This window comes from Zonotrichia albicollis, chromosome 22, assembly GCF_047830755.1.
Source record: "Zonotrichia albicollis isolate bZonAlb1 chromosome 22, bZonAlb1.hap1, whole genome shotgun sequence".
In the NCBI taxonomy this organism is placed as follows: domain Eukaryota; kingdom Metazoa; phylum Chordata; class Aves; order Passeriformes; family Passerellidae; genus Zonotrichia; species Zonotrichia albicollis.
Genome location: NC_133840.1, coordinates 8,488,240 through 8,511,994, shown reverse-complemented (window position 1 = coordinate 8,511,994; position 23,755 = coordinate 8,488,240). Strand labels below are relative to the sequence as shown.

General features: G+C 39.8%; 1 protein-coding gene across 9 annotated transcripts in view; it reads right to left on the bottom strand.

Annotated features, from left to right (window-relative positions):
* GTF2I (general transcription factor IIi) overlaps positions 1-23,755 on the bottom strand; it is a 74,978-nt gene that overhangs the window by 17,433 nt on the left and 33,790 nt on the right. For 4 of the 9 annotated variants that reach the window (XM_074556739.1, XM_074556733.1, XM_074556734.1 and 1 more), the window contains exons 15-33: positions 23,179-23,283; positions 21,552-21,614; positions 21,095-21,208; positions 19,455-19,517; positions 18,219-18,323; positions 17,838-17,900; positions 16,037-16,219; positions 15,662-15,724; positions 13,865-13,969; positions 12,585-12,647; positions 10,850-10,954; positions 9,190-9,252; positions 7,835-7,939; positions 6,989-7,054; positions 4,893-5,076; positions 3,038-3,090; positions 1,418-1,507; positions 446-629; positions 73-131 (exon numbers count right to left, since the gene is read on the bottom strand). In XM_074556739.1, the coding sequence (XP_074412840.1) occupies positions 73-131; positions 446-629; positions 1,418-1,507; positions 3,038-3,090; positions 4,893-5,076; positions 6,989-7,054; positions 7,835-7,939; positions 9,190-9,252; positions 10,850-10,954; positions 12,585-12,647; positions 13,865-13,969; positions 15,662-15,724; positions 16,037-16,219; positions 17,838-17,900; positions 18,219-18,323; positions 19,455-19,517; positions 21,095-21,208; positions 21,552-21,614; positions 23,179-23,283 (1,836 nt within the window). The remainder of the gene's footprint in view (positions 1-72; positions 132-445; positions 630-1,417; positions 1,508-3,037; positions 3,091-4,892; positions 5,077-6,988; positions 7,055-7,834; positions 7,940-9,189; positions 9,253-10,849; positions 10,955-12,584; positions 12,648-13,864; positions 13,970-15,661; positions 15,725-16,036; positions 16,220-17,837; positions 17,901-18,218; positions 18,324-19,454; positions 19,518-21,094; positions 21,209-21,551; positions 21,615-23,178; positions 23,284-23,755) is intronic. The other 5 variants (XM_074556737.1, XM_074556735.1, XM_074556736.1 and 2 more) reach the window with 5 other exon arrangements.

Sequence of the window (23,755 nt, the reverse complement as noted above, 5' to 3'; positions counted from 1 at the left end):
ATGCTGCATTGATCTAGATGTGTTTCCCCATCAAAGCCTTCCATTCCCACATGGAGACAGCACCTGTCTTACCTTGAGGGTTTGAGCTGTGCTCAGGACTTTCGTTTGGAACGTTATTTAGCAGCTCTGGCCTGCAACCAGGACACAAAAAATCTGCTTATTCTTGTTGTAAAATAAATATCACTACCTATTATGACATTAATTGAAGAATATGAATTTTTCCATTATGTTTTTCACACTTGTCAACATGTTAACAGATATGCAAAACACATTCTGAAATATTTGTCTGGATTGCAAATGCCCACCATACCATGCAGAATATTCAATTTGCCTATTTGGTAACTAGAGACCAAATGCTTCATTACTTAATGAAACCAAGTGCTTGATTACACATAGGGTGCTTGTTTGGACTCTTCCTTTAAAAACCCTCCATGTTTAGACTTACCTTTTGATCACAAATTTTATTTTGTGGCCCACTCGAATTATTTTTTCAAGGCAAGGGATTCCATACCACGAGGGACTCCTAAAGGGGATGTTCTCTGGCAGCCCTTCAACATAGAGGTCAGTTGGATGTGCTTCAAATTTCTTGTATGGAACAGCTCTGGGGTGATTGCTCCCCAAAGCCTTGGCTGTAGGAACAAAACACATCCAGTCACTGTATAAATAATAATAATGCTTTTAATAAAGCAACCTTTATTAAAAGCTAGCTGATACCAATTCCTCAGGCTGTTGCAACTATGCTATCTGGAACAATGCAGGACATCTAAATTCAACAAAACCCAAGTCTCTGCATGTAAAAACTGTAAAAAATTGCCATATTGTATGATGTTGCTGTTGGGCAGTCACAATACCAGACTTGACTGCTTACTAGGGCATAATACATTTGTTTTGTCCAATGTTGTTAATCTGTTATAGAGTATCGTGAAAAAATTTATTCTAAGTCTTATAACTTGATTTTTTTTTTCATATTGAACAGAACATAAAAATTCACCCCAAAATGTTTTAATACTAATTATGATGATATTGCAGTGGGTATAAGTAAACAGCTGTTTTACCATTAAAGGAAAAAAAGCCAGACAGGAAGGAATTGACAGCAATCAGAAGAGCTGTATAGGTAAGACTTAAAATTCTTTTTAAATTATGAATTTACCTTGTATAAGCAATAAACTAAAACATTCTTTTTCACTTTCATTATTTTAAATTCCAGAATTTTAATATAATTGAAAAAAATCTGGAATTTAAAATAATGAAAGTGAAAAAGAATGGTTTAGTTTACTGCTTATTTAAGAATTTTAAATACTTGGAAAAAAAATCCGAACAAAGGTCTCATTCACACAGACATTGAAAGGAAGGAATGAAAGCAACCTTCAAGAAATACAAAGCCATTCAGAAAAGAAGATAATAACATTGTACTTACCATACATTTTACAGAAAAGTTGATCTACCATCTTTCTCAGTTTGGTGACTCTGGAATACCATTCTGGTTTTGTTGGATTTGAGACTGACACTGAACAAAAAACCAACATTCCTTAATTATACAGGTTAAATTTTCAGTTGTTCAAGTTTATACACTGCATAATCATCCCGCATTTTCAGGTAACACGTAAATGCTGTATGTAAGAAGTATGGATTCAATGTGGAACCAGAAAAAATGACCATAAAATAGCGACAGAATATTAAAACTGACAAAACTCCACTGAACCAGTGACATCACTCTTGCTACAAAATACACACAATGTTTTGGCTTGAAGAACTGCAATACTTTCATCATCCACCTCCAAACTGCAGATTCCAGATTGGAGATGCAAATAGTTTTTCAATGGTTTAAATTCCTGAAGAATTTGTTGATATTCAGTGCAGAATCAGGCATATGGGATGAAAATTTGCTTTTAAGGGATCAAAGCACATATAATACAAATCATTTTTTGCTCCTGAATATGACTTTGTGACCAACAAGTGAAGCTTGCCAGTCTCAAAGAGGACATTGGCCTGCTTACACACCATGGGTTCAGTCAGAATGCAAAAGCAATGGTTTCTGTTCCATACTTCCACCAGACTGGGCTATCAGCATAAGCTCCAGCTGACACTTCCTGAGATCCAGCTGCTCTGTCTGCAGCCACTATCAGTCTTCTCAGAGTTTCAGGACTGAGGCCATTCTACAAAACCTTCCTGACCAGCCTGCTTCCCACAGGAATGCAAATGAAAATCATCTTTTCCTGTGCCAGCCAAAATACAGATCCATACTCATCCCATCCCTTTCCTGCTGAGGGCAGAAGCCATCAGGGCCTGTGGACAGAGCAGGAATTGGACATGGAGCCACAAGGAGCTGAGAGAGCAGGGGCTGGTGCCCCACAGCTCTGTCTCCTGAGATGCCAGTGGACACAGGGAGCAGCAGAGGAGATATTAAATTAGTGGGAAAGAGGGAATCCAAAAGGAAGAACACTGCAGGAAAGGAGGCTCAGACAGCTCCTGACTCCTGTGTTCTCTGAGATGTTATTGACAGCTCCCAGGGATCTTATTAGAGAAGATGCAGAGGTCACACATGTCTCTATGAAGTGATAGCTGGTGATGACAAGCCATGTAAGAACTGTTCAGAACCCTGTGCCATAGAAGTTGGTTACCACCAGTTTTCGTAGCTGTTTAGGGGATTTATGAGTTGAGCAATGTACTTGCTTTGCCTCCATAATAAGTACAGTTGTATTAAAAATTACTAAAACAACACAAAAAGGCTAATTTAAAAAGCCAAATAACAGTCCAGTTAAGGCTAAGGCTCAGTTACTAGCCTACCTACTATTTTTGTAGTTGAATTTTGTGCTTGAAGGTACAGTAGGTTATTAAGACTCAATACACTAAGTTAACTTCAGGAAGGAAAAGTTTAATTCCTGCACACACATTAAATAAACAGCCTTATGGTATCTCTGCTTAATTTAGATCCTTAATATTCACTTTAATACTGTCTTTGATAGAAGACTATGAGTATAAAGGACAAATAGAAATATCACATGTGCTTGTACAACTCACACATTTGAAAACCTACCTTTTGAAGCTGTAGTGACCTCTGGAGGATCTGCTAAATTCAGAAGTTCAGGCCTGAAAGGTTAAAGGTACATGTTTCAACAGTGACAGACACTGGAGAAACTAGCCTCCAGCTACAGCCTCAAGTTACTATTTACTGAAGGATCAAGCCCAAAATCCTCCCAGGGGACATCATGATCCCCAACTAATGCTGAAGTACCCTAAGAGCTGGCTGGAACCCTATTGACAAAGCAATTTTCATGCCCAATACCCATATCAGATGACTATGGGCATCTACCCATTTCATGGTGACATACAGGTTCCATTAAACTTACCCCTGAGTTGTGAGATAGACTTAATCAGAAACAAAGATAGACATTAAAAATTTAATCTCTAAAAGAGTAAACTTCAAAGCAGACAACTCTCTTTCCAAAATATAACTAATTTTATCCACAGCTGAACAAACAAAAAATTAAACTTTTTGATGTTTCTCACAGAGCCAACTAGATCTTAAGCTGTTCTTGTTACACACTTCAAAATCAATGAACACCAAAAATTTCTGTTAACAACTAAGACATATTTGACAAAAGCAGGTGCCAGCATTGCATAAATAATTAGATGTATGTATGATATCTGATTTTAAATGAGACACAAGGTAGATCTACACTTCTTCCTTTTCTAGTTACCTGCAAGCATTAGGATGATGGAAACTGATGATGTTCCTCTCAAATGTAAGCAAATAGCACCGTGGTAAAGGCAGCATGCACAGAGTCAGAGGCTGCCACTCCCCCCAGTTCTGAGCCTGACCATTGCAATCAGCAGATTCCTGTCCATTTCTAAAACTCTTGCATTAGGCCCTACACCACTGACGACAGGAAAACATCAGCTGTTACTCACTGAAGCTTCCTTTAAATGTCAGTCAATCTCCATCTGAGCTCTCCTTCATGTTCACTACCTGATCTACCTCCAGACACACCAAGGACACCTAAACCACAGGAACCAGTAGCTATGTGTTGGCCTCAAGCTTGCCCTGGGAAATGCTTTATACAAATACAGCCCTAGACAGCTTGATACAATATTCCAGCATTTTTTTTTAAAAAGCATAAACTGAAATTAGGCCAGGATCTTCAAACAGGATGGATCTTCAAATAGGATCAAGTATTCCAAAGTCAATGGCTTTCAACATGTATTGCAGCTGCAGAGATCTGAACAGTACAAAGAGATCTGCCCCTGACAAAAGCCCCTAATATTGAAGAGATCTGACCAGAGATCTCTCCACTCCCACTCTCAGTGGTCCACTGGCCTGATAAGCTGAATATATCAAAATGGACACCAACTAAAAATCACTCCTTAGTATCATAAATTAATATACCAGCAGAAACCAGTTTGGAATTCCGTGGAGAAAAATGAAGCAAAGTGGCAGAGGCAGAAAACAATGAGTAATGCAGAGCCAAAAATGAACAGCTCTGTGACAGTGGTCACAAGGGTCTTCAGGGTGAGAGAGAGACGAGAATGCTGAATTCATGTTCAGAATGCTTGATTTATCATTTTATGATATATATATATATATATATATATATTACATTATGACTATACTAAAAGAATAGAAGGAAAGTTCTCAGAAGGCTAGCTAAGCTAAGAATAGAAAAGAATGAATAACAAAGGTGTGTGTCTCAGCAGAGAGTGAGACCCAGCTCTGCCCTGAGTGGTCAGTAAATCCAAACATCCACAGGAGACCAATCACGGATCCACCTGTTGCATTCCACAGCAGCAGATAACCACTGTTTACACTTTGTTGCTGAAACTTCTCAGCTTCAGCAAGAAAAATCCTAACGAAGGGATTTTAACGAAAAGATGTCTGTGACACAGCTCCTCACTTTTTGATGACGAAGCGGATCCGGTCCTTGGCCAGCAGGATCCTCTCCAGCCGCGGGATGCCGTACGTGGCCGGGTTCCTGAAGGGAATCCCATCTGGCATCCCCTCCACAAACAAATCCTGTGGATGGGACTGGAAGGCTCCATATGGGACAGATGCTGGGCCCTCTCTTTCGATAGCTTCAGCTTTAATGAAAAAGGAGAATCAAAATATTAGACTAGAATCCCATCTGGCATGCCCTCCACAAACAAATCCTCTGGATGGGACTGGAAGGCTCCACATGGGACAGATGCTGGGCCTTCTACCTTTATAGCTTCAGCTTTAATGAAAAAGGAGAATAAAAATATTAGACTAGCTTGTGGCTCTACTCAATTACCTGTTTGATATCACTCTGATGAACATGGTAATTATCAGGCAGGCAATAAGCTCTCAGCACATTTAAACATTCAAGCATTCATGTTGTGAGGGACTTTGTTTAATAGCAAAATCACTTGGATTCACAGTAAACAAGCTGCAGCCCTGCATACATATGCAGATCATCCTCTTTGTCCTTTATGTAAACATTTAATAACAGTGACCACACCTGTTAGAGTGAAGATTCTCACTATTTTAGTTTTGCTTCATAGAGCCTTTTGAAAGATGAAGTTATTGTCATTACTTTGGTTTAGCTTAATAGAGCGTTTTGAAAGATGAAGTTATTGTCATTATTTTGGTTTTGCTTAATAGAGCATTTTGAAAGATGAAATTATCTTGACTTAAACCAAGCACGTTTCAGTTCATGTTCAGTTTCTAGCTCTGTTATCATTTGTTACTACTACTGGCTTACAAGTCATTAATGCCTTGGAGTAGGGGCACACATCCATTCTTTTCAGTGAATTCCTGAAGTTTCTGCGTATTTTAGAAATCCAAAGAACCACTAAGGAAATAAAAAATACACTTCTACCACTGCTGAAAAAAGCACGGCCCTCCTAATGAAATCTTTGAAACAAATGAAAAGCAAGTAACTAGCAACTTGGGAAGGGGGGATGGGCCACACCCCACCATTCTGGACTTCCCATTGTTGCCATGGACTTCCAGACGTTTAGCAATTTTGTATTTAGTGATTATTTACACTTATTTTTTGCCCATTGCTGCTTTGCTTGTAATTAGACTGTTATGGTTTCACAACACCTACTAGTAAGTGTAGTATTGATGGAAAGTGATTAGTTAATACCATAATGGGAAGCAACTCATTCCATAGTGTCTATCTCTTAAATTGTCTTAAACCAACTTAATTTTCTTCAACCGACTTTGCTACGTGCAAACATCAAAATAAAAATTAAAGCATTTCACTAAGAATGATGCTCCTTTCCAGAGCAATGAACATACAGTGAATCAGATTCTGAACTGTGTTGCCTTGGTGCAAGTTGCTTTCAGTGGGCTGTTTGAATGTCAGATGATGGGCACATCCCAAACATGTAGTAACTGCAAATCCCAAGGGCTACTCTGAAAGCACTTCCACTTTTTGTGGCAGAGGCACACCAGCGTTTATTTTTAAATCTTTACTGATGCTGTTGTAGTTTGTGATATGTGGACACAACACATATCTAAGTGCAACATTTGGAGACAAATTCTGAAGTCTAACACATCTGCTGCTTTTTCTTTCCAAGAGCCATTAGGATATATAATTTTTGCTTCACTGTAAAACAATCATAATCAAAAATGAACAACCAGTGAGTGGCAGCCTCTCTTCAGTGCCACTCTAAAGACTCTTTCACCTGAAGACTCAGTGTAATTGCAGAGAAAGGGCAACTCTCTCAAATGTGGGTGCCCAAGAAATTTGAGCATGCAGGTACTCCAGGAGACTGAGCACAACTGAAAAATAAAATCAAGCTTCCCACTTTGGTGCCAAATACAGATATCCCATTTTGAAATTACTCTGTTCATCAAAAAAGCTACTTTTCTCAATTTTATGTCTTCTAACAGTATTTAGCCCTTTGGTGCTGTCAGTCCTGGTGTGCTCCTGAGCCAAGAACAAGATGCATGCCAAAGAGCAGTCTGTCACTTGCTGTGACAAAGGACTACAGGCAATGGCTTGGAAAGGTGTGTGACACATACCATATTTTAATTCAAACAGCACTTCAACTTCCTTTCTCAAGTCTGTAATTCGTGTATTCCATTTGTCTGCAAAGAAAAGAGGAGGAGATGTCAGACTACAAACAAAACTGAGAATCTTGTAAAATCTGTGTTACCACTAAATGAAATATGAATTGTGTACTTTTACTTGCAAACAGGTGCCTCCTGAGTACAGTACAGGCTACACATTAAAATGTATGGATACATTAAAAAGAAAGAAAAATACAAAATAAAATGTTAAAGATTACTTCCAAAAGATGTTTATTAAATGAAGGTAAAAAAAAACACAACAAAAACCAGGTTAAATAACTGCCAATAATGATTTCTCTCTTTGGTGACTCAGTCATCAGCTCTTGCAGCCTCCAGAGATAAAGGCAGATTATAGGTGCTGTTGACAGTTACCTAGATTTGAGTGCTCAAAAGCTTGATAAAGGTTACAGAAAGTACATGGAGCTGTTTTGGTGGAAACCTGTACAACTACATGGATCAGGAGGCATCTGGCCTTCTCTACTTTAATCCATTATTTCTCCAAGTCCTGGTGTTGCAAAATACCCCCAGAAATCCTATTTCTGAAAGAAAACACAGCTGCAAAAAAGAAATTTATCCAAATCCAAACCTGTGCCTCCAATCACACTGTCACATCAAATAACAAAAAAACAACAGAGGCAGCCTGTGATGATGATTACATTGATGCAGTACACCTAAACAGAGACCAGGACTATAAATGAAGGCTTGAACTAATATGTCTCACTCCTGCACTACAAAATTTCCCAAAACATTTTCATAAATACAGCAGAGAAACATAATCATCTTGAATTTTCATCTCACCAAAATTGAACCTTATTCCTTTTCTTCTCACACTACTGCCTGAGTCGCTGGCTGACTTGGGGCTCCTCTGTCTCCTCTCACTGGGCATGTAGTCATCATCATTATCTTAAACAGACAAAAACAAAATCACTGTTTTTTTGTTCAGGGAACTAGAGTGTAGCACTAGAACTGCTTTGAATTTCAGAACTTTACCAGAATTAAGAAACTGTGATTACCATGGCACCAAATTTTCAACAAATTACTTAACTGAGTGACTTCAGAAAGCTCCTGTTCCTACCTGTGAAGGAACAATTTGCTCCTTCAAAAGGGCCTGTGCAAAGCACAAGAGAGCAAAAAACAAAACTGCTTCTGTACTTGCTAAGGAAAACAACATTGTCCTCTGAAACATGACTGGGCATTGTGGGATCATAAAACCATCATGCGACAGCAAAAGGAATCACAGAATTAATTGAGCATATAGGGACTACATGTGTTATCTACCGGGAAATAAGACCATTCCACTAGTAGATCTCAAAAGAAAGCAACTTTTGTTTTTTATTATTATACTTATTGACTCTTCTCATATAAACCTTTCTGTTGAGGTAATAGTGGAGTTATTTCCATGCTGCATTGTAAAACAGTGAAATTATGGCCAGAAGTGCCCACTTTCTCACAAATGCTCTGCCTACTTTCTAACTTGCTGATTGGGTGCTCCCAATCTAATTCCACAAGCAAGAAATGCAAAAGCCAATCTCAGCAGTGCTTTAAAGCAGCTCCAGGACACTCATTCACAAATACAAGAAACACAGAGCACCTCCTACCAACATCCCAGCATGAGAACTGCAGGGACACTGCTCAGCAGCTTTGGAGCCACTTGGATGGCAAAGGGAGCTGCTCTCTGCAAAGGTTTGGATCTCACAGTTACCAATATCAGACAGACACCTCGAGGCTCCTCTACAACACTGCCTTTCTGCTCTGGTGCCATTCCTCCCAGATGCATTTATTAACTACAAATGTTACATCTAACTGCAGTGTGTTTATAAAGCAATGTCTTCTCCAGAATGAAGGAATGATAAATCATCTTGTCCATTCAATGAGTATTTTTCATTAACAACACCTGAAGATTATGCAAAAGATACAAATTGCTGTCAGGCATCATCTCAAAACCAGCCCAACAAGTCCAATCTCCTTCAGTATATTGTGGCTCTCTAATACTTCTCCACCATGTTCATTTACCAAGCAGTGCACAATCCAAACTTCACTCAACACCAGCACACAATTCTCTTCATTCAGTGCCAAGTAATGTAGGCTTTGGAAAACACAGTTTAGATGGAAAAATGCCCAACCAAATGAAATCAGTGACCTGGGGAACTGACCTTCACTAGTGAGGTCAGCCTCAGAAACCTCACTTCCTTCTGATGAGTCATGCTGGGAGGAATCTGAAAGGGAAAAACTGGACAGTTGAATGATAGACATGGACAAGATTTTTAACCAAACACTCCATGCCTTTGCACCTAAACCAACATTGTCAATGAACCCCTTGCATTGACAGCAGGCAACAAAAACAGGAGCAATGATATACTACCATGAGTCTTTGAGCAATTCCAGACAAAGGCAAGGAGGTGAAGATTACACATACTCAAAAGTATGTAACTGATAACCAGCTGACTGCTTAAAAAAGATGTGATTTTACAGTGAAGAGTTTCACCTCTCCTCCTGCCTGGGGACCCAGCATCACCATGGACCCTCATCTCACACTATTCAGCAAAACCACGTGCAACTCTCCACACTTCTCTCACAGAAACATGTAAAAACCAACAAATCTCAGAAAAAGGCGTGTTACAAAGCTTTAGTCTGACTCAAAGGTCCACATTCAGCCCTTCTAGCTATAAAATTCTTGTCAAAACCAAGGCACAGTCAGAGTCCAGGTCATTTCCTACCACACTTCCCCTTCCTCACACTCCCTCCTCACAGTCAGGTATAAAGCACATGGCATTACGCTGAGGAAAACAAACCACCTAGATTTCTTTTCTCCAATAAATTCAGTTAATACTGCAGCCAGCACAGGCAATGAAATTCATTTTCCTTTATCAGAAGAATTGCTGCTGAATTTCATGTAATGGTAATCCCTAACTATGGTGATATCTACCTTCCAAACAAAACTAATGCCATTTGCAAGAAAGAGCACTGCTGCTAGCAAAACCTGCCCTGAAAAGCTCACAGCTCAGGTTGGAGAGCCACAGGCTCAGAGCAAAGCCAGCAGGACAATGATGGACTGTTCTCACCCTGCCAAACCACTAAACCTTGGGTGATTTGCCTTTCATGACTTAAAATAATGATGACTACCATCACAATTTCCTTATAGCAAGCCCCAGAGTGGTGTGATTTGGGTGATTAAAAGCAAAACAAAGCAAAAATTAAAAAAGCCAACCTGGTGGAAACATGAAAAGAGAGTTGTTGGATAAAATTTACCATTCAAATTAGGCTACATCTTTCCAAATATTTCTGTGAAAAATATCCAAGGATGGTAATTTATAAGCACAAACAACACATCTGAAATGCTAGAACTTTATTTCCACATCTTTTCCTTCACTGATATCAGAACTCTGCTGGCTGCCTTCAAACTATAAAGTAAAAAATATACTTCAGACTGCACAGAATCTTATAAAACAGATTAACATGTCCCTAAACCAAAACAAAACCAAACCACAGGATAAAGGAGAGGTACACAAAGTATCCCAGGTGAAGCATCTTTAACCAGACTAAAGAGAAACACATGGATGCATTTCTGTGGAGAACCCAATAGAAGGGATCAGGAAAGAACACAACCAAAAAATCCCAACTTCCTGTGCATCTAATTTCATCATCAAAATAACAAATAAGAAAAAACAACACAGGCAGCCTATGATGATGATTATACTGCTGCAATTCATCTACACAGAGACCAGAGCTCTTAAATGAAGGCTTGCACTAAAACTACAGAAAACCTTTTCATAAATGAAAAGGTGATGAAATACTCTTGAATTTTCATCTTACCAGAATTGAATTCTTCTGTCTTTTTTCTTGGAGTACTGGACTCTTCATTACCCAACCTGCTGCTCCTCCGTCGCCTCTCAGGGAACACGTAGGAATGGTCAGAATCTAAGAGAAATCAAAAAGAAATCACTAGGTTTTTGTGCAGGGAACTCATGTGCAGCATCGGAACTGCTTTTAGTTTCAGAAATCTAACAGGAATAAGAAATTGTGTTCATGACAGCACCAAATTTTACAAGACATTACTTACATGAGCAACTTCAGAAAGCCCCTGTTCCTACCTGTCCTGGGGTGATGTTATGATGCTTGTATATCCCCATTCATCTGTTCTGTGCCTTTAAGACCGGCACTGAAGAGTGGAAGTTTTGTTTGGGTTTCTCTTATCAGGACACAGAGACAAGCAGTAGACAGAGCTGTTTTTTTTTTTCTTCCAGCTTTGGGCTTGCTGCTTTTGCTTGCTGCTTTTGCTTGCTCTCTTTTTCTGCTCTTGCTTCTGCTCTGCTTTCTGCCTCTGCTTATTAGCTAGTTCTAGCTAAACAGTCCACATTGCTTCCTGGACTGTTTTTCCTCTCCTGTTCCTGTGACCATCTCGAACCTGCTCCGGACTGGGACCCGGGAACACCAAGGGTTCGGCTGCAGCAGCTGCCCCAGCGCCGGAGGGACTGAGAACAGAGCAACCACCCCCCGAAAGAGACTTTCTGATTTTGCCATCTTTCTCAGAGCGGTGTCATCGGGTATTGTTCATTTTGTGTGCTGGGGGGCGCGGGGCCAGTCAAATAAACAGGTTCTTTCCACCTCTCTCCGAGGAATTTTTTCCGAACCGGTTGGGGGGAGGGGCCGTGTGGGTTTTGCTTTCTGGAGGGGCCCTCCTTTGCAGATTCTTTAACAAATTTGCCCTAAACCAGTACACTACCTGTGAAGGAACAACTTGTTCCTCCAAAAGCACATGTGTGCAAAACAAAAGAGAGCAAAAAATAAAGCTGCTCCTGTACTTCATAAGGAAAACAACATTGTCTTCTGAAACAGGACGTGTCTGGCATGATCATAAAACAGCCACAAAACAGCAAAAGGAATCTAATTCCACAAGCAAGCTCTGCAAAAGCCAATCTCAGCAGTGCTTTAAAGCAGTTCCAGGACACTCATTCACAAATACAAGAAACACAGAGCACCTCCTACCAACATCCCAGCATGTCCTGCAGGGACACTGCTCAGCAGCTTTGGAGCCACTTGGATGGCAAAGGGAGCTGCTCACTGCAAAGGTTTGGATCTCACAGTTACCAATATCAGACAGACACCTTGAGGCTCAGCTTACACCACCCACAACACTGCCTTTCTGCTCTGGTGCCATTCTTCCCAGAAGCCAGTTTTAACAACAAATGTACATGAAACTACAATGTGTTTATAAAGGAATGTGCTCTCCAGAATGAAGGAATGCTATAACATCTTCACCGTTTAATGAATATTTTTCGTTACCAGCACTTGATGAAGTCACAAAAGATACAAATTGCTGTCAGGCATCATCTCAAAACCAGCCCACCAAGTGCAATCTGCTTCACTATATTGTGATTTTCTAAAACTTGTCTACCAGGTTCATTTACCAAGCAGTGCACCATTGAAATTACACTCAACAACAGCACACAATTCTCGTTATTCACTGCCAAGTAATGCAATATGTGTAGAACACATTCTGCATAGAAAAATGCCCAAAAACCTGAAATTAAGGATCTGTGGTACTGACCTTCAAGGGTGACCTCAACCTCGGGATTCTCACTTGTTTCTGACATGTCATGGCGGGAGGTCTCTGAAAAAAACACCAGGACAGTTCAATGATGGACATGGACAAGATTTTTAACCAAACACTCCATGCCTCTGCACCTAAACCAACATTGTCAATGAACCCCTTGCATTGACAGCATGTAACAAAAAAAGAAGCAATGATATATTTACCATGAGCCTTTACGAATTCCAGACAAAGGCAAGGAGGTGAAGATTACACATCCTCAAAAGTATGTAACTGATTAATCAGCTGACTGCTTAAAAAAGCTGGGTTTTCACAGTGAAGAGTTTCACCTCTGCTCCTGCCTGGGGACCCAGAATCACCACAGACCCTCATCTCACACTATTCAGCAAAACCACGTGCAATTCTCCATACTTGTCTTATAGAAAGTTGTAAAAACCAACACAGCTCAGGCTGGAGAGCCATGTGCTCAGAGCAAAGCCAGCAGGACAATGATGGACTGTTCTCACCCTGCCAAACCACTAAACTCTGGGTGATTTGCCTTTCATGACTTAAAATAATGACTACCATCACAATTTCCTTATAGCAAGGCCCAGAGTGGTGTCATTTGGGTGATTAAAAACAAAACAAAAGTCAGAAACGCCAGCCTGGTAGAAATATGAAAAGAAAATGATTGGAGAAGACGTACAATTTCCATTAGGCAACGTCTTTACAAATAGTTCAATGAAAAAATTGCCTATGATGGTAATTTGTAAGCACAGAAAACACATCTGAAATGCTATAACTTTATTTCCACATCTTTTCCTTCACTGATATCAGAACTCTGCTGGCTGCCTTCAAAACTATAAAGTAAAAAATATACTCTAGACTGCACAGAATCTTACAAAAGCAGATAGATTAATGTGTCCCTAAACCAAAAACGAAACCAAACCACAGGATAAAGGAGAGGTACACAAAATATCCCAGGTGAAGTATCTTTAACCAGACTAAAGTGAAACACATGGATGCATTTCTGTGGAGAACCCAACAGAAGGGATCAGGAAAGAACAAAACCAAAAGATCCCAACTTCTGCATCTAATTTCATCATCAAGCCAAATAACAAAAACCAACAGAGATAACCTATAATGATGATTATACTGCTGCAATTCACCTACACAGAGACTAAGGATCTTAAATGAAGGCTTGCACTAGCATGTCTCACTCCTGCAACACATAATTACAGAAAACCTTTTCATCAAACATAGCAGAGTGATGAAATACTCTTGAATTTTCAACTTACCAGAACTGAACTCTTCCTCTTTTCTTCTTGGAGTACTGGACTCTTCATTAACTGACCTGCTGCTCCTCTGCCTTGTCCCACGGAACACGTAGGAATGATCAGACTCTAAAAAAAAAAATCAAATAGAAATCACTGGGGTTTTGTGCAGGGAACTCATGTGCAGCACTGGAACTGCTCTGAATTTCAAAAATCTAACAGGAGTAAGGAATTGTGTTTATGATGGCATCAAATTTTACAACACATTACATACATGAGCAACTTCAGAAAGCTCCTGTTCCTACCTGTGAAGGAACAATTTGTTCCTTCAAAAGGGCCTGTGCCAAGCACAAGAGAGCAAAAGACAAAGCTGCTCCTGTACTTCATAAGGAAAACAACACTGTCTTCTGAAACAGCACTGGGCATTGCATGAGTGTAAAACAGCCATGCAACAGCAAAAGGAATCACAGAATAAATTGTGCAGGTAGGGACTGCCTTTCTTATCTAGTTGGAAATAATGTCAGTCCACTAGTAGATCTAAAAAGACAGTACCAAAGTTTTGTCTTTAAAAGCTCAAATGTTCTAAAACCACATTTAAACCAGTTTAAAACTAATGTCTGCCAGTCAAACACATCAAACAGGTCAACTCTGCCTAAACACACACATGTGGACAGACAGGAGGACAGCAAACCCAGCAATGTGTCAGAGAGCTGCTACTCAGCCTGGCACCTCCCAATCCATCCCTATCTTCCCTAAGCTAATGAGCTTTTTAAACTGCCCAATTATCAATATTTCCAATCTCAGAGAGAACAAATGGGTAGAGCAGACAAAGGAAACTAATTTCACATGCAGAAAAACATGCACCCATGTCACCAAGGGCACGGTTTACTTAGCAAGAATAATATCACATATTGATGTATCTTGTACCTATACAGCTCTGTTATACTCTGTCAGAGAAAACCTTTTCAGAGCACACTCACTTTTGTGCTAAAGGCCTTTACATAAGCAGAACTGAATGACTCCTCTCATATAAACCTTTCTGTCGAGGTCATGGTGGAGTTATTTCCATGCTGCATTGTAAAACAGTGAAAGTAATGCCAGAAGTGCCCACTTTATCAAAAATGCTCTGCCTACTTTCTAAATTGCTCATTGGGTGATCCCAATCTAATTCCACAAGCAAGCACTGCAAAAGCCAATCTCAGCAGTGCTTTAAAGCAGCTCCAGGACACTCATTCACAAATACAAGAAACCCAGAGCACCTCCTACCAACATCCCAGCATGAGAACTGCAGGGACACTGCTCAGCAGCTTTGGAGCCACTTGGATGACAAAGGGAGCTGCTCACTGCAAAGGTTTGGATCTCACAGTCACCAATATCAGACAGACACCTTGAGGCTCCTCTACAACACTGCCTTTCTGCTCTGGTGCCATTCTTCCCAGAAGCAATTGTTAACTACAAATGTTACATCTAACTACAGTGTGCTTATAAAGCAATGGGTTCTCCAGAATGAAGGAATGCTATAACATCTTCTCCCTGCAATCAATAATTTTCATTACCAACACCTGAAAACTATGCAAGAGATAAAAACTGCTATCAGGCATCATCTCAAAAATAGCCCACCAAGTCCAATCTGCTTCACTATATTGTGGTTTTCCAAAACTTCTCTACCGGGTTCATTTACCAAGCAGTGCACAGTCCAATCTACACTCAATACCAGCACACAATTCTCCTGATTCACTGCCAAGTAATGCAATATGTGTACAACACATTCTGCATAGAAAAATGCCCAAAAACCTGAAATTAAGGACCTCTGGTACTGACCTTCAAGGGTGACCTCAACCTCGGGATTCTCACTTGTTCCTGACATGTCATGGTGGGAGGTCTCTGAAAAAAACACCAGGACAGTTGAATGATGGACATGGACAAGATTTTTAACCAAACACTCCATGCTTTTGCACCTAAACCAACATTGTCAATGAACCTCTTGCATTCATAGCATGCAACAAAAATAGAAGGAAAGATATATTACCATGAGCCTTTGAGCAATTCCAGACAAATGCAAGGAGGTGAGGATTACACTGCTAAACTGCACATTCAGCAGAGCTCAGTTGGTGCTAAGACTGAAGGAAATTCCATCTTCTTGGCTTTCTAGGTTAATACAATCATAAGTATTTTCATCTAGAATTTTTATCTTACCAGAACTGAACTCTTCAGCTTTTCTCTCAGATTCAGAAGATTCATTGGCCAAATTTTTGCTCTTAAGTCTCTTATCAGGTGGAAGATTGTCTTCATCATCATCTTTAAGAAACAATAAAAAACCCCCTGTATTTTTGTCCATGGAATTTGCATGCAGAACGGGAACTGCCTTGAATTTCGAAACTAAAACAGAAATAAGGAATTGTGTTTATCAGGGCAGCAAATTTTACAAGACATTACATACATGAGCAACTTCAGAAAGCTCCTGTTCCTAACCTGTGAAGGAACAATTTGTTCCTCCAAAAGCACATGTGTGTGCAAAGCACAAGGGAGCAAACCACAAAGCTGCTCCTGTACTCCATAAGGAAAACAACATTGTCTTCTGAAACAGCACTGGGCATCAATGATCATTAAAAAAAACATACAACAGCAAAAGAAATCACAATAAATTGTGCAGATAGGGTCTGCCTTTCTTATCTAATTGGAAATAATATCATTGCACTAGTAGATATCAAAAGCAGCTATGTTTTTTCTTGAAGACCTCAAATGTTCTACAATCACGTTTAAAACCAGTGTAAAACTAATGGGAACCAATGAAATCTACCAAACAGGTCAAATCTGCCTTAAACACACATAAGTGCAAAAACAGGAGGACAGCAAACCTAGCAATGTGTCAGAGAGCTGCTACTCAGCCTGGCAATTCCCAATCCATCCCTATCTTCCCTAAGCTAATGGGCTTTTTAAACTGCCCAATGACCAATACCTCAATCTCAGGGAGAACAAATGGGTAGAGCACACAAAGGAAACTAATTTCACATGTAGAAAAATATGCACCCACATCACCAACGGTATGGTTTATTTAGCAAGAATATTATCACATATTTATATATCTTGTACCAATTCAGTTCTGTTATACTCTGTCAGAGAAAACCTTTTCAGAGCACTCTCACTTTTGTGCTAAAGGCCTTTACATATAAGCAGAATGGAATGACTCCTCTCATAAACCTTTCTGTTGAGGTCATGGTGGAGTTATTTCCATGCTGCATTGTAAAATGGTGAAAATATGGCCAGAAGTGTCCACTTTGTCAAAAATGTGTTGCCTACTTTCTAACTTGCTGATTGGGTGCTCCCAATCTAATTCCACAAGCAAGCTCTGCAAAAGCCAATCTCAGCAGTGCTTGAAAGCAGCTCCAGGACACTCATTCACAAATACAAGAAACACAGAGCACCTCCTACCAACATCCCAGCATGAGAACTGCAGGGACACTGCTCAGCAGCTTTGGAGCCACTTGGATGGCAAAGGGAGCTGCTCACTGCAAAGGTTTGGATCTCACAGTTACCAATATCAGACAGACACCTCGAGGCTCAGCTTACACCACCTACAACACTGCCTTTCTGTCCTGGTGCCATTGTTCCCTGAAGCAATTGTTAACTACAAATGTACATGTAACTACAGTGTGTTTATAAAGCAATGTGCTCTCCACAATGAAGGAATGTTAAATCATCTTCACTGTTTAATGAATATTTTTTTGTTACCAGCACTTGATGAAGTCACAAAAGACACAAACTGCTGTCAGGCATCATCTCAAAACCAGCCCACCAAGTGCAATCTCCTTCAGTATATTGTGATTTTCTAAAACTTGTCTACCAGTTTCATTTACCAAGCAGTGCACCATTGAAATTACACTCAACAACAGCACACAATTCTCCTTATTCACTGCCAAGTATTGCAGGTTTTGGAAAACAGAATTTAGATAGAAATACGCCCAAAAAACTAAAATCAACAACCTGCAGAACTGACCTTCTACAGTGACCTCAACCTCAGGATTCTCAGTTATTTCTGACATGTCATGCTGGGAGGAATCTGAAAGAGAAAGACAGGACTCTTGAATGATGGCCATGGACAAGATTTTTAACCAAACACTCCATGCCTCTGCATCTAAACCAACATTGTCAAAGAAACCTCTTGCATTCACAGCATGCAACAAAAATTGAAGCGAAGATATATTACCATGACTGAGTCTATGATGATGATTACACTCCTGCAAATCACCTACAGAGAGACCAGGGCTCTTAAATGAAGGCTTGCAGTAAAATGTCTCATTCCTGCAGCACAAAATTACCCCAAACCTTTGCATAAAACAAAGGAGGAAAAGAAAATCATCTTTAAATTTTATCCTACCACAATTGAACTCTTCTTCTTTTCTTCTCTCAACATTGGCATCTCCATTAGACAAACTGCTACTCCTCTGTCTCTTGTCAGGTGGTGCGTAGTCATCCTCATCATCTTTAAGAAACAATTAAATAAAACCCTGGGTTTTTGTTCAGGGAAACTCGAGTGCAGCACTGGAACTGCCATGAATTTCTAAACTAAAACAGAATTAAGGACCTGTGCTTACCAGGGCACCAAATTTTGCAACAAATTACTTAACTGTATAAATTCAGGAATCTCCTGTTCCAAATGGTGAAGGAACAATTTGTTCCTTCTAAAAGGCCTGTGCAAAGCACAGGAGAGCAAAAAACAAAGGTACCTCTAAGGAAAGCTACCTTCCTAAGGAGAGAGCTACTTTCCTAAGGAAAAAAACATTGTCTTCTGAAATATGATGTGCCTGGCATGATCATAAAACAGCTATGCAATAGCAAAAGGAATCACAGAATAAATTGTGCAGATAGGGACTACCTGTGTTATGGAAGTAATGTTACTGGAAGTAATATCATACCAGTAGTAGATCCCAAAAGACAGTACCTATATTTTGTCTGGAAGACCTCAAATGTCCTAAACCCTCAAACAAGTGTAAAACCAATGGACACTAATGAAATTCATCGAACAGGTGAAATCTGCCTTAAACACACACAAGGGGACAGACTGGAGAATAGCAGGGACACTGCTCAGCAGCTTTGGAGCCACTTGGATGACAAAGGGAGCTGCTCACTGCAAAGGTTTGGATCTCACAGTTACCAATATCAGACAGACACCTTGAGGCTCTGCTTACACCACCTACAACACTGCCTTTCTGTCCTGGTGCCATTCTTCCCTGAAGAATATCTTAACTACAAAATTACATTTATAATCACACTGTGGTTATATAAGTTTTCTCCAGAATGAAAGAATTTTTTAACATTTTTTTCCATTCAATGAATATTTGTCATTACCAACACCTGAAAATTATGCAAAAGATAGAAGTTGCCGTCAGGAATCATTTCAAAACCAGCTCACCAAGTCCAGTATGTATCAGTATATTGTGGTTTTCTAAAACTTCTCCACCAATATCATTTACCAAGCAGTTCACAGTCAAAATTTCACTCAACACCAACACACAATTCTCTTGATTCACTGCCAAGTATTGCAGGGTTTGGAAAACAGAATTTAGATAGAAAAATGCCCAACCAACTGAAATCAATGACCTGGGGAACTGACCATCAAAAGTGACTTCAACCTCAGCATCCTCACTTTTTTCCGACAAGTCATGTTGGGAAGAATCTGAAAGACAAAGATAGGATTGTTAAATGATGGACATGGACAAGATTTTCAACCAAACACTCCCTGCCTTTGCATCTAAATCAGCATTGTGAGAGAAGCCCCTTGTACTCACAGAATGCAATAAAAGTAGAAGCAATGATATATTACCATGAGCCTTTGAGCAATTCCAGAGAACGCCAAGGAGGTGAGGATTACATTTACTAAACTGCACATGGTATACTGCAGTGTTGCTGCTATGACTGAAGAGAATTCCATCATCTTGGCTTTGTAGGGTTAATACAATCATAATGATTTTCTCCTCTCTTACCCAGGATTACTGAAAATATAAACAAAGGCTGCCTGTCCCCACAGATTAGGGATTTTTTTACCATCTCTACAGAGTCACGATTGCTGTGCTACCTTATGCTGTTCCATAACTGGCTGCAAGGCCAACAACCAAACATGGGAGGGAAATTCATGACCACAATGCTTTTGTTGGGACAGAGTGCCCCAACAAGACAAACAGGATTAGCCAATCAACACTCACTGTGAGAAAGAGCAATCTATATTTAACTGCACTACAGTTAAACAAAGTGAAACTACTTGTATCAGAAACTCATTTTCCTTTATCAGAAGAATTGCTGCCGAATTTCATGTAATGGTGCCCCTAACTATGGTGATACCTACCTTCAAAGAAAAATTAATTCCATTTTCAAGAAAGAGCACTGCTGCTAGCAAAACCTGCCCTGAAAAGCTCACAGCTCAGGTTGGAGAGCCACGGGCTCAGAGCAAAGCCAGCAGGACAATGATGGACTGTTCACACCCTGCCAAACCACTAAACCTTGGGTGATTTGCCTTTCATGTCTTAAAATAATGATGACTACCATCACAATTTCCTTATAGCAAGGCCCAGAGTGGTGTGATTTGGGTGAATTAAAGTAAAGCAAAACAAAAATCAGAAAACTGAATCTGGTGGAAATATGAAAAGAGAGTGGTTGGAGAAGATTTACAATTCAAATTAGGCTACATCTTTCCAAATATTTCTGTGAAAAAAATATCCTAGGATGTTAATTTATCCCCACAAATACACTTCACATCTCAAATGCTTTAACTGTATTTCCACACCTGTTCTTGTCCTGTCATCAGAACTCTGGTGACTGCCTTCAAAAATATGAAGTAAAAAACACCTTCCTGACTGCACAGAGCCCTATAAAAGCAGACAGATTAATGTGCCCATAAACCAAACCAAAGCAAAGCAAACCACAGCATAAAGGAGGATCACAAAAGATCCCAGGTGAAGCATCTTTAACCAGACTAAACTGAAGTGAATGGATGTTTTTCTGTGGAGAACCCAACAGAAGGGATAAAGAAAGAACACGTCCAGAAAATCTCAACTTCTTGTCCATCAATTTACATTGTCATGACAAATAACAAAAAACAAGAGAGGTAAGCTATGATGATGATTATACTGCTGCAATTCATCTACACAGAGCCCAGGACTCTAAAATGAAGGCTTGCACTAATGTGTTGCACTCCTGCACGACAAAATTACCCAAAACTTTTTCATAAAACAAAGCAGGGAGATAAAATCATCTTACTGGAGTTGAAATATTGTGCTTTTCTTCTCCTTCTGTTGGCAGTTTCCTTAGCCGACCTGGTGTTCCTCCTCCTCTTTCTCCTGCTAGGGGGCAGGTACTCATCATCATCATCATCTAAAAAAGACAGTTTTTAAAAACCTTGGGTTTTTTGTCCATGGAAATCAGGCATAGCTTTGGAACTGCCTTGAATTTCAAAACTTACACAGAAATAAGGAACTGTGGGCACCAAGTTTTGCAGTAAATTTCTTACCAGAGTAACTTCAGAAAGCTCCTCCTCTTACCTGTTTTCTAATACTTCACCACCAGGCTCATTTACCAAGCAGTGCACAATTCCAAACTACACTCAACACCAGCACACAATTCTCTTCATTCAGTGCCAAGTAGTGCAATATATGGAAAATACATTCTGGATAGAAAAATGCCCAAAAACCTGTAATCAATGACCTGCAGAACTGACCTTGACTAGTGATTTCAGCCTCAGAATCCTCACTTGCTTCTGACGAGTCATCCTGGGAGGAATCTGAAAGAGAAAGACAGGACAGTTGAATGGTGGACAAGATTTTCAACCAAACACTCCATGCCTCTGCATCTAAACCAACATTGTCAGGGAAGCCCCTGGCATTCAGCAAACAACAAAAAAAAAGAAGCAAAGAGCCTCTGAACAATTCCAGACAAAGGCAAGGAGGTGAGGATTACACTTGCTGAACTCAACATGCAGCAGAGCACAGTTGGTGCTATGACTGAAGAGAATTCAATCATCCTGGCTTTGTAGGGTTAATTCAATCATAAAACACCTTCTGTTACCCAGGATTACTTAAAATATAAACAAAGGCTGCCTGTCCCCACAGATTAGGGATTTTTTTATCAGCTCTACAGACTCCTTGTTTCTGCACTATGATGATTTCCAAAACAGGGTGCAAGGCCAACAATCAAACATGGCAGGGAAATTCATGAGCACAATGCTTTTTTGGGGCAGATTGCCCCAACAACACAAGCAGGATTAGCCAATCAACACTCAGTGAGAGAAAGAGCAATTTATACTTAACTGCACTACAGTTAAACAAAGTGAAGCTAATTGTATCACAAACTCTATCAAAATTAGGCAGCAGTGCATGAAGGAACATATTTTAGTTATTCCAAGAGAGCAAAGCTTCACTGGTGCATTTTGAAGAGTATTTTCCTTTAGATCTCTGTAAGCTGGGGTATGGTATCACTTTGGGAGCAAGTTTGAAGGAATCTTTGCTTCCAAGTTTTCTCTTCACATGACATGTGTGGTGTAGAGCAGAAATTCAGCTCTATCTACTGGGACACCTCAACTGCAGTACACTTGAACCATGTCCAATACATCATCCAGTTCATGGAAATCATTATCATGTTTAGGTCAAATTCCAAGGCAGTGCTGGGTACATAATTAGCAAATGCAAAGTATTAGAAAAAGGAAGAATTAGGAGTTGTTTTACTAGACATGAACATAAAATAGGGTTGTAAAAAGCTCTAACTGTATTTCCACATTGGTTCCTGTAGTGCCACGAGAACTCTGGGGGCTGCCTTCAAAAATATAAAGTAAAAAACATATTCCTGATTGCACAGAACCTTATAAAGCAGACAGATTAATGAGCCCATAAGCCAAACCAAACCACAGAACAAAGGAGAGGTACAGGATCACAAAAAATCCCAGGTAAAGCACCTTTAACCAAACTAAACTGAAGGGCATCTATGCATTTCTGTGGAGAACCCAACAGAAGGGATCAGGAAAGAACATAACCACACAATCCCAACTTTCTATCTGTCTATTTACGTCATTGTATCAAATAACAAAAACCAACAGAGGTAGCCTATGATGAACATTATACTGCTGCAATACATTTACATAGAGCCATGGCTCTTAAATGAAATTCCAAAAATGCCCTTTATCTTTTAAGTTTTTAGCTTCTATAATTCTCTCAAAAAGGTTCTAAACGATCAGTTAATGTTACAGGGTTTTTTTTCAAGATACTGGTTTTTTTTTTGGCAGCAAAAAATCACCCAAAACCTTTTGATAAAACAAAGTAGGGAAATTAAATAATCTTTAATTTTCATCTTACCAGAATCGGACTCTTCTGCATTTCTTTTCCTAGTACTGGCCCCTTCATTAGCCGACTTGGTGCTCTTCTGCCTCTTCTCAGGGGGTGGATAGTCATCATCATCTTCTTTAAGAAACAAAAAAAGAAAAAAAATTGTTTTGTGGTAATGGCCTTTACACATAAGCAGAACTTCATGACTCCTTTTATATAAACTTTTCTGTCAAGGTAATGGGTGGAGTTATTTCCATGCTGCATTGTAAAATAATGAAAGTAATGCCAGAAGTGTCCACTCTCCCAAATCCTCTGCCTACTTTCTAACTTGCTGATTGGGTGATCCCAATCTAATTCCACAAGCAAGCACTGCAAAAGCCAATCTCAGCAGTGCTTTAAAGCAGCTCCAGGACACTCATTCACAAATACAAGAAACACAGAGCACCTCCTACCAACATCCCAGCATGAGAACTGCAGGGACACTGCTCAGCAGCTTTGGAGCCACTTGGATGACAAAGGGAGCTGCTCACTGCAAAGGTTTGGATCTCACAGTCACCAATATCAGACAGACACCTTGAGGCTCAGCTTACACCACCTACAACACTGC